At 39.7% G+C, this 17,273-nt stretch overlaps 1 protein-coding gene across 13 annotated transcripts in view; it reads right to left on the reverse strand.

Annotated features, from left to right (window-relative positions):
• LOC128706416 (calpain-B) overlaps positions 1–17,273 on the reverse strand; it is a 62,654-nt gene that overhangs the window by 5,540 nt on the left and 39,841 nt on the right. For 10 of the 13 annotated variants that reach the window (XM_070096432.1, XM_070096427.1, XM_070096430.1 and 7 more), the window contains 5 exons: positions 12,656–12,773; positions 11,207–11,341; positions 9,415–9,583; positions 6,265–6,384; positions 3,886–4,068 (listed from right to left, as the gene is read on the reverse strand). In XM_070096432.1, the coding sequence (XP_069952533.1) occupies positions 3,886–4,068; positions 6,265–6,384; positions 9,415–9,583; positions 11,207–11,341; positions 12,656–12,773 (725 nt within the window). The remainder of the gene's footprint in view (positions 1–3,885; positions 4,069–6,264; positions 6,385–9,414; positions 9,584–11,206; positions 11,342–12,655; positions 12,774–17,273) is intronic. The other 3 variants (XM_070096425.1, XM_070096435.1, XM_070096436.1) reach the window with 3 other exon arrangements.

Consider the following 17,273-nt stretch of genomic DNA (forward strand, 5'->3'; position numbering starts at 1 on the left):
ACATCTCCACTGCCTCTAGCCTCCTCCTCACTGCAGCATTCAAAATCCATGCCTCACATCCATATAAAAGTGTTGGTACATTCTCTTTTTGTACCTCCATAGGTAAACTTCTTTCCACAAATTCTTCAACATACTACCTACATTCCACCCCCCCCCCCCCCAATTTACTGACATGTCCACTCCCCAATATTTAAATACATCTACTTTCTCCATACTCCCTCCAATCTAATATTCAATCTATCAATTGCCTAGACTTTTTTGGTGCCCTCATCACCTTGTTATTTTCTACATTCACTTTTAATTTCCTTGTTTTACATACCTACCCAAATTTGTCTACCAACCTTTGTAACTTTTCTTCAGAATCCCCTAAAGGAACTGTGTCATCAGTGTGACTAGTTAATGGTCCAAGTTGGGCCGAAACGTCATCATAAGATTCAGTCTCTTATGCGGAGGTTAGTTGTGTACTGTGTCATCAACAAAGAGCAACTGAGATAACTCCCATTTTTTATAAGATACAACACCTTTCAATTCTACAATCCTTTCTAATGCCCTAGCATTCACTTATTCACTTCTTTCAAAACCCGCCATCTATAAATATGCTAAACAACTATGGTAACATCACACATTCCTGTCCAAGTCCTACTTTCACTTGGATATAGACCTTCTCCCTCCTACATACCCTAGCCTGCACCTCACACTCTGCATGAAAACTCTTTACAGCATTTAATAACCTGCCTATTAATTCATACATTTATAACATCTGCCACATGGCACCCCTATCCACCCTTTATCATAATCATTTTCTAAATCCATAAATGGGACAACTCTTCACCAAGATCTAAGTACTGTTCACTTAAATTCTTAAGTGAAAACACTTTGGAAATACAGTGGTCCCTCGTTTTTCGTAATTAATCCGTTCCTGGAGCCGTTACTATAAACGAAATTTACGATTTGCGAATCAATTTTCCCCATAAGAAATAATGTAAATACAATTAATCCGTTCCTGACACCCAGAAGTATTAAAACAAAAAAATTTTTTACATGAAATATACATATAGTACATAAACAATACAATGGGAAATGATGAATGAAACATTAACAGCATAACACTTACCTTTATTGGAGATTCTTCTTAGTGTATGGGAGACTGAAGGAGGAGAGAGATGGATTGTTTACAGTTTGGAAGGGGAATCCCCTTCCAGCAACACCTCAGGTACCAATTGCTTCTCTGGGGTTGCTTCTCTTCTCTGTTTCTTAATACCACTAGGACCACCTTGAGAGTCACTCTAGTCCTGTCTCGCAACGTAACTGTGGACAGAGCTCTGTTTCTGGCATCTCTATCACTTCTCGAAAATGGCCAAAGACTTTGTCACTGTACATATTTCTCACCTTCTTTACCACAGGCTAGGCACTAGGAGCTTTCTTTGGAGCCATGGTAGCTTATTTAGTAATTACAAGCACTAAAATGAGTAGAATATTATGAAATATTTCATAGGAGCACTTGAGGGGATCTTCACTCACTGGTAAACAATGCCAGACTGGCTGGGTAGGGAGGCCGCCCCGGCTCACACCGTGCGTACGCATCCAGGATGAACTACTATTCGTGAGTCAACCTATGAAAAGCGAGTCCATGTTTATACGAAAATACCCCTATGATTGGCGAAATTTACGATTGCCGAGAACTACGAAAAGCGAGGGACCACTGTACAGTGGAACCTTGGTTTTCATATGCCCTGGTTTTTGTAGAATTCTATTTTCAATGACTCTTTTTGTCGAAATTTTGTCCCAGTTTTTGTACATTCACTCGATTTTCATAGAGATGACAATGGTCCGCTGTATCAAACACGTCCGCCAGCCCTCACCCACACAAAGCATCCCACACATTCTGACTCAGTCTGGCTTTTTGTTTCTCGGTGAGTGAGCATTATCCCGCGTATTCATCTGAAACATTTCATAATAATCCATTGTTTTTTGTGCTTATTACCTGGAATTTACCTGGAGATTGTTTCGGGGGTCAACACCTCCGCGGCTCCGTCTGAGACCAGGCCTCACTGTGGATCAGGGTCTGATCAACCAGGCTGTTACTTCTGGCCGCACGCAAGTTGACATATGAACCACAGCCCGGTTGGTCAGGTACCGACTTTAGGCGCTTGTCCAGTGCCTTCTTAAAGACAGCCAGGGGTCTATTGGTAATCCCCCTTATATAGGTTGGGAGGCAGTTGAACAGTCTTGGTCCCCGGACACTTATTGTGTTGTCTCTCGATGTACTTGTTGCGCCCCTGCTTTTCATTGGGGAATGTTGCATCTCCTGCTGAGTCTTTTGCTTTCATAGGGAGTGATTTTCATGTGCAGGTTTGGTAGCAATCCCTCCAGGACCTTCCAAGTGTATATTATAATGTATCTCTCTCGCCTGCATTCCAGGGAATACAGATCAAGGACCTTCAACCATTCCCAGTAATTTAGGTGCCTTATCATGCCTATATGTGCCATGAAAATTCTTTGTAAACTCTCTAGGTCTGCAATGTTGCCAGCCTTGAAGGGGGCCGTTAGTGTACAGCAGTATTCCAGCCTAGAGAGCACAAGCGATTTGAAGAGATCTTGGGCTTGGCATCCCTAGTTTTGAAGGTTCTCATTATCCATTGAGTGCAACTGCTAAATAAGCCAACATGGGGACAAAGAAAATTCTGAGTGCCAGGTCTTTGATAAAGAAGGCGAGAAACATGATAGAATTCAAGAAAGAACTCGTAGCAAAGTATGAAAGTGGCTTACGCATAGCCGATCTCACCAGTAAAAGACAAAGAAGGTAAGTAACTCTGGATAGGGCCTTGATACATCAAGTCCTATGGAGGAGGATTACCCTTCCAAACAATAACCTTTCCTCCTCGCTCTTCCCTCCCCACCATCTTCCACGCCAACAAGAGTCTTCAATAAAGGTAAAAGTGATGTTAAATGTTCATTTATCCATTTCATTAGTCATTTATATTTATTTCTCATTGTTTTCTGTATGTAAAACTATAGTTATTCTCTATAAAATGTATTTTTTTGTTAATATTTTTGGGTGTCTGGAACAGATTAATTAGATTTACATTATTTCTTATGGGAAATATTGCTTCAGTTTTCGTACAATTCAGTTTTCGTCACTTTCTGGAATAAATTAATCACAAAAACCAAGGTTCCACTGTATGATAATGGTAAACACTTGGACTACAAATTCTCTACCCTTCCTCTTTTCTGCTCCTCTGTAATCCTACTTTGTCTTACCCTTAACACTTTCAATAATAATTCTACTGTCAACTTTATCTGGTATACTCGGAAGGCTTATTCCACCTATATTTCTTACAATCTCTCATCCTCTTTTTTCATAATAACAGAGAACTATGCACACTACCAATTTTTGCATACCTTCCTTTATTTCATGTATATACTGAACAAACACACCAACCACTCCAACACTGTCCCCACCTGCTCTTAACATCGTTGTCTTAGCCCCATCTATCCCAACTCCTTTACCCACTGCCTCACACATTTTCCTCACATCCATCTCAGGCTCTTCACCCCTATAAAATGCTATCCCTCCCTGCCTCATACATGAAATCACTGCCTCTCCTCATCACTAACATTCAACAACTCATCAACATGCCTCTCTATCTTTCCAATACCTCTGCCTCCCCATCTATCATCTTTCCTATTTCAATTTAATAGCTAAGTCCATTTGATCCTCACCTTACTGATCCATCTCCAAAAATAGCTTTTCATTCTCAGCAAAATTTGATGATGACAAAGACTATATTTAACATAAGTGGCACATTATTCATTAGATAATAATTTTTTACATGATGTAGTTCTCTTCAGAGCTGGAAGGTAATGTAAATCTCCCACACTGACCTCAGGAAAAGCCATGCTAAGGTTCCAGTTGGTTAAAGAGACTAGGCTCTGTGGAAGGTGAAACATGCCCAGGAGGTTGGAGGTTACTCCTGCAGTGGAAGCCACACCAGAGAGAGTTTTATTCATGATGGCCAGTGCATTCTGCAGGTGAGGTTTGATCAAGGGCGTGATAATTTTCTGCTCCTGCAAGTCAAATATTTTGTTTAACGATTGGGGGTTTGATTATAAGCACCTTTTTGAGGCAAAAGGGATCACAGAGTTGCCCTACTCAGCCAGCAGCATATTCTTGGTAGTATATAATGAAGAATTAGTCACACATTAAAGGTAAGGTAAGTGAAATGCATAAAACAGACTGTGTGGTGCTATTCATGAGCTAATCATAAAATAATGAACTTTTTATTATTATTATTATTATTATTATTATTATTATTATTATTATTATTATTATTATAGATGCTGATGACACTGTGCTCTTGGGAGATTCTGAAGAGAAGTTGCAGAGATTGGTGGATGAATTTGGTAGGGTGTGCAAAAGAAGAAAATTAAAGGTGAATACAGGAAAGAGTAAGGTTATGAGGATAACAAAAAGATTAGGTGATGAAAGATTGAATATCAGATTGGAGGGAGAGAGTATGGAGGAGGTGAACGTATTCAGATATTTGGGAGTGGACGTGTCAGCGGATGGGTCTATGAAAGATGAGGTGAATCATAGAATTGATGAGGGAAAAAGAGTGAGTGGTGCACTTAGGAGTCTGTGGAGACAAAGAACTTTGTCCTTGGAGGCAAAGAGGGGAATGTATGAGAGTATAGTTTTACCAACGCTCTTATATGGGTGTGAAGCGTGGGTGATGAATGTTGCAGCGAGGAGAAGGCTGGAGGCAGTGGAGATGTCATGTCTGAGGGCAATGTGTGGTGTGAATATAATGCAGAGAATTCGTAGTTTGGAAGTTAGGAGGAGGTGCGGGATTACCAAAACTGTTGTCCAGAGGGCTGAGGAAGGGTTGTTGAGGTGGTTCGGACATGTAGAGAGAATGGAGCGAAACAGAATGACTTCAAGAGTGTATCAGTCTGTAGTGGAAGGAAGGCGGGGTAGGGGTCGGCCTAGGAAGGGTTGGAGGGAGGGGGTAAAGGAGGTTTTGTGTGCGAGGGGCTTGGACTTCCAGCAGGCATGCGTGAGCGTGTTTGATAGGAGTGAATGGAGACAAATGGTTTTTAATACTTGACGTGCTGTTGGAGTGTGAGCAAAGTAACATTTATGAAGGGATTCAGGGAAACCGGCAGGCCGGACTTGAGTCCTGGAGATGGGAAGTACAGTGCCTGCACTCTGAAGGAGGGGTGTTATTGTTGCAGTTTAAAAACTGTAGTGTAAAGCACCCTTCTGGCAAGACAGTGATGGAGTGAATGATGGTGAAAGTTTTTCTTTTTCGGGCCACCCTGCCTTGGTGGGAATCGGCCGGTGTGATAATAATATTATAGATGCCCCGATATTGGTAAACGGCTTGAGCCAAGGAAGTGGATCCATTCTCCCCTTCCTTGGATTAAGCCTGATTACTGCCCATTTCCCAGGCACTGTATAGCTTACGATATTACCTGTTTCCCATGATTACAACAACAATATTGCTAGTTTTTATCTCAGACAATAAAGCACCATATTTGTTTATCGAGCAAGGGGCTAGTAACCCCTTCTCCTGTATATATTACTAAAGTTATGAAGAGAAACTTCTGTTTTTCTCTTCGGGTCATCCTGCCTTGGTGGGATGTAGCCAGTTTGTTGAAAGAAAAAGAAGACTTGTTTGTCTCAGAAAATGAAGCATTCTAAAAGCTTTCATACATAAATAACACCATCTCATGCAAAGGATGGGAAGCAAATGTAACTGATATTGTAAGTAAAAACAACAATGGACAAATTAAAAATCTGAAGCTCTGTATCTTTGTTAAAGTTGGTGAACCAAGCCAAAAATGCCTACTAACAAGAAGCCTGTGTTTAGATAATCAGAAACTACTTAATTTAGTATAATTTGGGCTTTTGCAATTTTAAACATTAATAAAAGGAAAATAAAGTGCCAAAGCATTAATACATGTTGCAGCCAAAAAATTATTCTACTATTATATGACACTAAAAATGTGATTGTTAAGTTTATTTGTCTCACTTTTTGGCAGCCATGTATTACATCATCAGTCAAAAGAATAGTTGTATAATTTGTTTTTATTTTTACTCTTAATTCAAATCTGCAGTTCATATATTCATTTTTTTTTTTAGAAATTATGGTAACTGGTAAATCAACCACCGTACATAGAGAAAACTTCCTGGAGTAGCAGGCTTTAAACTGATTGGGTCATAACAATTAATCTGAAAACAAATATAAAAGAAATGTTTACCTGCACTTTTGGGCCGAGTGACTGAATATCTACCATTGTTACTCTGGTGATAGAGTATGCATGACGCATTATAAGTCCATTGGGTAAGATACTCTCTGTCTGCACTTCTGGGCGGTCAGGCTAAAGCAATACAAAATATCATTATATTCATGATGAAGTGCTAAACCTGTAGGAATCATACAATACCTGGGGAATGGGAAGTAATCAGGTTTGATCCAAAGAAAGGATGGACAGCTCCAATTCCTTGGTTCAAGATCTCTTCACCAGCATTAGGGCATTCCCCATGAACAGGGCAATACAAATGAACATAAAATCATTTTCTCTGTCTGTACTTCTTCATGATCAGGCTCAGGCAACACATGATGTGTGTGATTGTCTTGATTATTCATCAATGCATCATTTAAACAACAGATTAATTTCTGCAGAAAGTATACACTATAAAACTGCAGGCTGTGTATGAATTAAAATATGAAACTGATTTTAAATTAATTATACATACTGTGTATTATTTTCTAGTTATACAAGGCCAAGGCCCATCAAGGGAGACATCTTGATGTTGCTGAAGGAATTGCAGTTACCCTTCCCCTTCCTAAGATCAACCCTATTTGCCTCTCATCTCAAGGTGCTGTATGACCCTTTATGGGTGTAGAATATCTCCATGATTTTAAAAATAATAAAAGATCAGAGTCTCTCCCACAGTACTTGATGTTATTGCTGCTGTTCTCCATTATGTATTAATATTGTTACAAGAGAATCAATTTATAGTACAGAGACTACCAAAGTATTTTAAGTACAATCAATATAATCCTTTGGATCACCAAATACACTGCCACTGATATTTAAATACCAGTAATATACCACTGTAAAAGTACAGTTCTACCTAAAATGTCTGACTAATACCAGTGGTCAGCTTCCATTTGTGTCCTCTCATCCTGGTCTTTACCATGTAGAATAATTGTTGTCACATTTATTAATTCTCAAAAATAGTGTACACATATTGTGATCGTATCTCCACTAGTTTAACACAATTCCAAATCAAGTTCTTTTTATTATTCTTCATAGCTTTTGCTCCTCAGTTCAGGTATCATCTTAATGGTGAATATCTCTGCTTTCTCTAGTGTGCTGTTATGTTTTACTCAGTGGGGGCTCAATGCTGAAGCTGCAGACTCCAGGTTTAGTCTTTCATATGAAAAGAATATTGATTTAAGATTCTTCCAAATGAATTACCCACACATGGGTTTAACACTTCAAATAGAGTAAAAACAATTGCGAACAGTTCTAATTATCTGCTCCCTGGAGACTTCATCTCACTATTTAACTTCCAATTGATATTGTATTAAAGCTAATTTCAATTTTAACCGAGTCTGATACGTTCTCAGTGCAAATTTATTTGTTATTTATTAATGAAAACCTAATGCACATATAAGAAAATATAATGAATTGAGTGAGACCAAATTATTCAAGAGGACTTTTTGTTTTTCTTACCACAATGGTTATCTCCCATTAACCTAGGGTAACTCAGAAAGGAAAAGATTTTCTCCCTCCATCCTATAATCCACAACTACTACAGTCAAACAGTAAACCCTGGCTTGGAAAGACCCACACTATGACTGAAATGTTAGTAAAATCCCTTAAGAATAATCACCACTCTACTGTACATTAAAAAATGTGAAGATAAAAAGTTAACAATACGTACTACGTATAATGAAGGTGCATTAATGCCTACTTAACCCTACACTATACTGCAATTACAATATAGTATGTGCAATATCTAACAAATAAAAAGCTGCAGTTACAGTATAAGTAAAAACAAGCATTTTTGCCATCATTTTTTAAATTGAGAAGTGGTTTATAATTCTATGCATTATATAGTACAGTGGACCCCCGGATAACGATATTTTTTCATTCCAGAAGTATGTTCAGGTGCCAGTACTGACCGAATTTGTTCCCATGAGGAATATTGTGAAGTAGATTAGTCCATTTCAGACCCCCAAACATACACGTACAAACGCACTTACATAAATACACTTACATAACTGGTCGCATTGGGAGGTGATCGTTAAGCGGGGGTCCACTGTATTACCTTTTCCCAGAAATCAGAGATTAAATGTTGTGAGGGAAAAGCTCAACAGATAGGAGTAGCAAGCGAGTATATGGTAACGATAGTTTGATTGCCGGCTGCTTGTTAAGGTAGGGTCAGTCTAGCTCCGGCTATCCCCTCCCCCCCTTTCTCCACCCCTAAAGGTGACGTGTGGGGCTCGGACCAAACAGTAATCACTTGACTCACAGCTCCCAGCACAACTATAAGTAAAAGCCTCTGCTCCTATTCTAGTGGATATTGGTTGAAAGCTTCCCTTTTGACCAATAATAAACTTTGTCCTTTCAGTTTTAAGCTCCACATGAGACTTTTCGATAATCACCACCTTTTTTAAGTATCTTGCACTTATCATGGAGAGTGATTTCTTAAGCAGTGGGTAACCTGTCTTTTTCCAGCTTGGAATGACAGATCGGGTCACCTGCCAACCAACGAAAAGTGTTGAAGGAGACGGACTGAAACAGCCCATGAAACGTCATTCATAATCTACTTACCTGATTAATTGTACAGGACACTACTCCTCATCTTTGCAGTGGTAAAGAACCTGCATTTCTGTCATCTGGACTGACTATTCAAGGCTATAGACTCTGTGAAGAACTAGTCGTTGGGTTGTCACCAACACCTGTGACCCCCCCCCCACACATCATCAGTAATGGCTACAATTTCTACAAGAGAGTGTCAACCTCCACCAGACACCCCAGTATAACTGTATATATTAGCGTTGAATTCAAATGTCATTTTTCCATTTCATTTTTAATTTTTCTTTCAAGTAGGATACACCTTCATATTTCAATGTTTTATCTTTGCATTAATAAATAATAAAGTGTTTATCTTTGTGAATTATTATTTCTTTTTCTATTAATTTTCCTGAGGAGGAGACAGCCTTGGTAATACTGTCTGAAGTTATTACAGGGCTGAGTAAGCCTTCACAACTGTTATCTTAAGACACTACATGTACATTAATTTTCCACTGTGAAAGTATGACAGTATATATATGCAAGTTAAACATCTTTAACTATTTACTGACTAAAACAGGTAAATATTTGTCAACATACCTCTATAGCACAGCCTATTAGAGCACCCCTACGGTAAGCCTTCCACAAGAGTGAAAAGAGTCTAGGAGGTGGATTACGGAGGTCAATCATCTCTACTACACCACCTGTCAGGTCAACCATACTCTCGTTAATGTTTCCTCCTCGTAGGGCTTCGTATCCGCCATACACCCTGCGTGGTCAAGGAAATACAACATAAAAGAAATTGAGGGGAATGCTCAACATGGAAATATAGCATCACTAAAGGCCCAATGGACCTCAATGCAAGTAAGACAGTCATTGATGATGCACTGACTTTCTTGGGTTATCCTGGGAGGCTAACCCTCCGGGGTAAAAATCCGAACAAGTCTCATCTTACCTTACTGTTGTGTAACAACTAAAGTGTAGTTAGTAGATGTTCCAAGCTGCTATTGCTGAGTAGGAAGAATGTCAATTACCATATAAACACACTCATGATTTAACAAAATAATTTATTTCAGCAATATCTTAATGGTGCCCCGTGGCCTGGTGGCTAAAGCTCTCACTTCACACAGTGAGGGTCCAGGTTCGATTCCCGGCGAGGGCAGAAACACTGAGCATGTTTCCTTACACCAATTGTCTATGTTCCCCATCAGTAAAATGGGTACTTGGGTGTTAGTCGACTGGTGTGCATCACATTCTGGGACAGAACTGACCTAATTTGCCCAAAATGCTCTGAGAGCATAACAAGCGGCTTTCTGTATACGTAGCAGTATGCCATTGATGTCAGCTAGGCCTGTATACGTACCTTGTACATATACTTGTAGAAAGAAAGATATTATTATATTATTATTGAAATTTAGAACAAGTTTAGTAGTTTTTTGTGAAAATTGTAGTGTAATAATTAAGAACTACAAGAACATACACAGTCCTTGAGCCTGCAACTTTTTATACTGTAAAATATGCCATAATACAAAGTACATTCAGTAGATTAGTGTCATGTCAATATATGTAGTACTGTTAATTATGCCATAATACAGTATGTGTACATTATACATTAGTTATGATGCCAATAATGTACTAGTATGTACTATAATAGTATATACCTAAATAACCTAACCTAAACATACAGAATACAACGGTTTCTTCTTTTTTTGCCATATATTAGATCTTAACATATAACCATCCAAAAGTTTTGCATTTCATTAATATTTTTTATTTAAAAATTATCTGTATCTTTTAATGGTAAATGAAATGTTTTCTGTGCACTTTTGTATTTACCTTACTTGGAGAACATTAATCTGTTAGTTTAATATCTTCATTATACATCCCATATCTATCCTGTGGGCGGTAGTCAAAAGATGACAGAGGTACATAATGGGTCCAGGGGCTGGGTCCCAAAGCTTTGATAGCTGAACAAGGTACAAAAGTAATGGACTCAAGTTTAGTATACTAAGTCTTGCAGTACAACTGAAACAATTTCAGTTTCTTATGGTAATTATTAATATACGTATTAAGAATTTGAGATAGTGGTTATCATGACTTGATGTGCTGCTGAAGTGTGAGCAAGGCAATGCTTTTTAAAAGCTTCAGGGAAACCGGTTAGCCAGACTTTAGTCATGGAGGTACAGTGCCTTGACCCTAAAGGAAATGTGAGGATGTTGCAGTTTATGGGCCATCTGAACTATGGTGTTAGCACACTTCAGGGCAGACAAAAATTAAGTAAATGACAGTGTATGTATTGCCTCATTTTTGGGGATACCCTACCTTGATGAGCAACAACTGTTGTATTAAAAATTTAAATGTAAAATTTAAATGTAAAACTCACGGTACTCACTTGGCATATGCTTTCTCCAGAAGTGCACACCAAAACTCATTTTTGGTTTTAGAATGCATGAACACAAGCTGGTTATTATAAGTGGGCAGCATATCATCAACCACAACTTCCTGCCATTTTCCATACTGCCAGAATCTGGAGGCAGGTACCAAACAATATGATAAATTACTGGGCAATATATGGTTGGTGTTAAAAAGGTAATATACAATAGTATAAATCCAGGTGTTCCTCATTTTATGCTGTAAATGCATTCCAGACCCTAGGATTTGTATGTACCACCATAAATAATTATGCATAAAAAGAAACTGCAATGGATTTTGTAAACCATTCATGTACATAATTACCAAGAGAACCAGGACATTGCATAATAAATTTGCATATAAAGCAAATCCGCATAAAGCAAAGATCTGTACTGGAAGCGGCACCCTTCAAGAGGGCATCTTGATGCTGGAGGGTTCTTGATCTAAGAAATTGGAGCTACGTCTTTACCGAAGATTCCCACTACAGGCAGCACACTCCACCAATATTCAAAACTAACTTTAAACCTACTCACCATACAAAACATCCATACTACATGCATAGAACACTTAACTCTGATATAAACCCTCCCCTCAAACGTCTCCTTACCAACCTCAACAGAACACATGACCATATCACAAGGCACAGATCACCCTTTGATATTCCTCGTGTGCATCTCACACTATGCAAAAACTCAGTGCACATAAAAGGCCCAAAAATCTGGAATTCATTACCTGTGAATATAAAAGAAACACTGTTTATAAATTCAAGTCTCTTCTTAAAAATCACTTACTCACCCACAACTAAATAAATACTGAATAATTGTATCTCATAAATGTTTAACCTGTGACCCAATCAAACTTTGTTATTTTTAATTACATTACCTAACAGAATACTCCATTCTACTGAATGCACAGCAACACAGTAAATGACCATATAACCTGTCTTTGAAATACTCATTTGTGCTTAATTGTTAACTGTTTACAACAATGTTTACCACTGAATATATCATTGCTTAGTTAATCTTAAGTTAATTTTAAGCCTGCCCATAATTCTCTGCATACAAGGGGCTTTGGCATGTTACACTTAACCACTGTATTTCCTTGTACTTCTATGTATCATGTTCAAATTAATAATAATATCATACCTGATTACCTCCCATTTCTAAGGTGCTGTACGATCCTTATGGATTTAGCATTTCCAAAGGAATGTAATACAATAATAAAAATCTTATTATACAGTAATCCCAATCACAAAAAAATAAACACTTTAATTATACAGAGACAAAATATGATGAGGTTTGTAAATTTTGGTCCCTCACACCAACGAGCCTCAGTGAGTATACAGTAGTTATAATTAATGTCTTACTTCTCCATCCCCCTCTCTGTTTATGCCAAAGTATCAATCACCGTTTTGACTCCAGGAACTCACTTAAAATGGAAAATGCCTGCATAGAATTCTACGAATCCTTGGTCTCGTGGCACCACCACATGGAAGAGCTGAGGGTTGAGTGTGAGGTTAGACACTGCTGCCAGCAACCAACAGTCACCTGAGGGAGTGTAAGTTATGTATTAATGCACACAGGACTGTAATTTTCATCTTAAAACATTTTGTTATTTTGTTGGTGAATGACCCACACGGGTTTGGTGGCCTTGTGCGTCAATCGCTAGGCTGCTAATAATAAGACATTACCATGATCCTAATGGAAATAAAGTCATTTTGACCTCTGTTGGGTTATCCTAGATGTGGAAATATATTAGTACCAAAAATTCCCACTGCCGGGTTCATATGTAAATATTTTAGGGTTGTGGTCAGAGGGGTGGCGACAGTCGAATCGCGCCCCTAAAGTTAACATGAGTTAACTTTAAGATTGATAGATTTAGGCCTTCAGAATGATTTAGGTAGACTTGGATTGTTTGTAAATAAAATCAGAATTAATACTGTAGCCTTGGACATTAACATAATGTTATATTAGGTACTGAGATTAGACATATTGAGGCAGCTAACATCTTAGCTAGAGTAGAGCTGGGAACTTGCAGAACGCTGCTTCGTTCTTCTGGCATCAGCTCCCGCAGTGATGATTCTATAGGAGTTCTCAGCTCAGTATCCCACACTGTTTACAAAATACTTGAAGATTGAGACACTTATGCAGCATATGGGAATCTTTATTCAGGAAACGTTTCGCCACACAGTGGCTTCATCAGTCCAATACAAAGAGGAAGGCGTAAGGAGAGGAGGAGTATGAGGTAATCAGTCCCTCAGCCTGGAGTCGATGTGTTCAGTCCATCGCCACTGTGTGGCGAAACGTTTCCTGAATAAAGATTCCCATATGCTGCATAAGTGTCTCAATCTTCAGCTTGTCGATTTTTCAAACCATTCATCACAAAATACTTGTTTGGCAGTCAGTAAAGAAAGATTGAGGCCTTCCAAACTGACTGTGAATATAAGACTCTGCGCCAGACCCATTTGAGACCAGGCCACTAAAGCTCCTGCTTCACACACAGAGGGCCCGGGTTCGATTCCCGGTGGGTGGAAACATTTCGACGCGTTTCCTTACACCTGTTGTCCTGTTCACCTAGCAGCAAATAGGTACCCGGGTGTTAGTCGACTGGTGTGGGTCGCATCCTGGGGGACAAGATTGAGGACCCCAATGGAAATAAGTTAGACAGTCCTCGATGACGCACTGACTTTCTTGGGTTATCCTGGGTGGCTAACCCTCCGGGGTTAAAAATCCGAACGAAATCTTATCTTATCTTCAGTATTTTTCTCACGTAGGTGACCATCAGTACGGGGTCATTGACATCCAGGATTGCTGAGTATTATTATAATCATGGGGGAGCGCTAAACCCGTAGGATTATACAGTTTATGTGGGGGGGAGGGGGGAAGGTATTCAGGCTCAATTAAGGGAACTGGAGCACAAATCCAATTCCCTAGATCAAGAGCTACTGACCAACATCAAGGAACCTCCCTTGAGGGGGAGATTGCTGAGTAACTATCCCTTGAATATTAAGCCAGAAGCTAGTAATCTTTCTTTAGGAAAACCCCAACGAATACAGGGACCCTTAGAGTGTATGCTAGGATTACTAAATTATATTAACTGATTATAGGTACCATTCCTCTATGCACGTGGTACCTAGAAGAAAGGGAAGTCATTAGAAATTCGTAGCCCAGCAGATTTAGGGAATTTCTAGCTAGGGCAAGCATCCCACACCAAGTAAGTCTGTTCTAGTTTGTGAATAGTTGAAGGTATGTCTTCCCTGCTAGTCAGTTAACTCTCTCTAAAGAAGTGTATCCATAGGGGTGCTTGTGAGAACAAGACATTGTAGTCTTGTGTTACCTGTGTCAACAGTGATTGACAGAATGGGCATCTCACAAGTTCCCACACTTGGTAATTTACATGCTACTGTACTAAGACAATTGAATTCACTTAAAACTTGTGTAAATGTACCTATATAAACTTACGTCGTCATTGATGCTACTTTTTTGTGGCTTTTTTTTTATTAAGTAAATAAGTTTATTTAAGCACAGGCACACATAAGTACAATTATCATACATAGTGTAAATCACCTCGGATAACCCAAAAAAGTCTCTACAGCTTCCGTCTTATTGAATCATGCAAAAATTGGGTAAAATTGTACCTAAAAGAGAAGAAGCAGCCCAGCCACCGTGGAGAGAAGACGTTGTCGTTCCTGCTCTTCAGCTGAGCAACTCTGAACACTGTTGCTCGAGATTTTTCTTGGGTTATCCTGAGTAGTTCTTCACCAGAGCTGAGAGGAAACTTGCTTGCAGTCACTTCGAGCCCCATCCCATCAAGAGGGTAAGGCGGTGACTTGCTTGCTTGTTCACCCCTCTCATCCCCATCCCCCCATCCTTCCCCATCCTCCCCTCACCCAAACATCAACACTGGCCCACACACTAACACACTACATACATTGCTATCCTTCTGACTTTCCTATCTTCTTTTTCGGCAACTTCGCTTTGGCGAGTTAACACAAGGCATTTTGACCATCCGGTAGCCCGTGTGGTTTTTTAAAATCCAGCCGATCTTTGCCTTGGGCCCTTTCCCCTCACTACTCGAGGGTAGGCTATCTTAGGGGCTGACCTTCATAAGTCAGCTGAAATAGGATGTCAGATTAACATTAAGGAAAGATCCTTTTTTGTTAAGAACTCCTCTGCCAGATGTTCCTTCCTAGACATCATGGCGAGGATACGTGTAAGATTACGTATTGATGGAAATCAAATGTCCATGAAAGAAATTCTAACATGTATTTGCTCGAACTCAACTGTTGCTCCAGTGGATGTTTTTCAAACCCACGCTGGAGCAGTACTTCTCCTCTCTTCAGAAGAAGAGTTACTTCAACTGCTGAAGCATGATGTCCTTGAAAAACTGAAGACTTCTGGTGTTACCCCAGTTGCACCTGAGAGCTATCAAGCTCAGAGGACTGTGTTTGTGGCCAGAATCAACAGTTTTATGAAACATAACAATGTGAATGAAATTGTTGAGGACATTAATACAGAGAATTCTGAATTTAGGGCTGTAGAAGCACATAAATTCTCTAATCCTAACAACAACAAGGTAACCTTAAAATTAATACTCGAGACACCTGAGGAGGCCAAACTTGTGTGTCAAAATGGCTTCAAATGTTTTGGCACCAGATGTACACCTGACCAAATCTCTCTTCAACGATTTGTCAGTGTGACACAATGTTTTAAATGTTATGCCTTTGGTCATTGTTGTGATAGAAACACAGACCTTATCTCTAGGCTTTATTGAACATAGAATCTTCATAGTACTTCTGCAACAAAATATAATGACTAGTACATCTAATAATGGCTTCTACAGGGATGGTGATGTCTTGCATATGTCAAGAGAAAAGTTATAACTACAGGCCACATATTTAAACTCACCATGTAATCTGCATCACTAATATAGGGATAGTAGAAGAGAAGAGAATCACACACCATGTGTTGGCGCCCATGACACACACCAAACTGTTGTTGTTGTTAAGGGCCCCGAGAGGTGGTGCAGTATTATCCTGCTACTGCTCCCCACAGGAGCAGTATCACTACAATCTCCCCCTTCTAAAATATCAGAGACAGTAATCTCCCAAACTGTTAGGTGGGTGACGTACACGTCCCGACCTTCGTAGCCCTTGAGCCTCTTCACCAGGTTCAATATTTTCCAGCGGGGTTTGACTAACTGCTGGAGCAGAATCCTCTATTTCCGTAGGGGTAGTCTCAAGGGGCTTTCCAGGAGAAAACGAAGCATCCTTCACATCTATTGGTGTATCTTGAGATTCCACACTAATGGGGATTTCAAATGGGGCTAAATGTCTTGTAGATACTGTAGTCTCTTCACCATTTTGGTAGCGAATGTGGGCATAATGTGGATTAGCTTGCAGGAGCTCTACCTCTTCCACTAAAGGATCCGTCTTGTTCATCCTACGGTGACTCTTCAGGAGAACGGGTCCAGGATGACATAACCAAGTGGGCACGGAGGCTCCCGTAGAGGAACGACGTGAATAGTTGAGGAGTCTTTCATGAGGGGTTGCATTAGTAGCTGTGCACAGCAATGATCTAATAGAGTGAAGAGCATCAGGTAGGACAGTTTGCCAGTGTTGAACAGGTAGATTGCGCGACTTCAATGTCATTGTAACTGCCTTCCATATAGTACCATTGAACCGCTCCACTTGACCATTGCCTTGAGGGTTGTAGCTTGTTGTTCTGCTGCAGGCAATACCTTTGCTAGACAAAAACTCCTGAAGTTCGTTACTCATGAACGAGGATCCCCTGTCTGAATGGATATAAGCTGGCATACCAAAAATAGAGAACAACTGTGAAAGACAACCCCTACGGAAATAGAGGATTCTGCTCCAGCAGTTAGTCAAACCCCGCTGGAAAATATTGAACCTGGTGAAGAGGCTCAAGGGCTACGAAGGTCGGGACGTGTACGTCACCCACCTAACAGTTTGGGAGATTACTGTCTCTGATATTTTAGAAGGGGGAGATTGTAGTGATACTGCTCCTGTGGGGAGCAGTAGCAGGATA

The sequence above is a fragment of the Cherax quadricarinatus genome, chromosome 53 (assembly GCF_038502225.1).
Source record: "Cherax quadricarinatus isolate ZL_2023a chromosome 53, ASM3850222v1, whole genome shotgun sequence".
In the NCBI taxonomy this organism is placed as follows: domain Eukaryota; kingdom Metazoa; phylum Arthropoda; class Malacostraca; order Decapoda; family Parastacidae; genus Cherax; species Cherax quadricarinatus.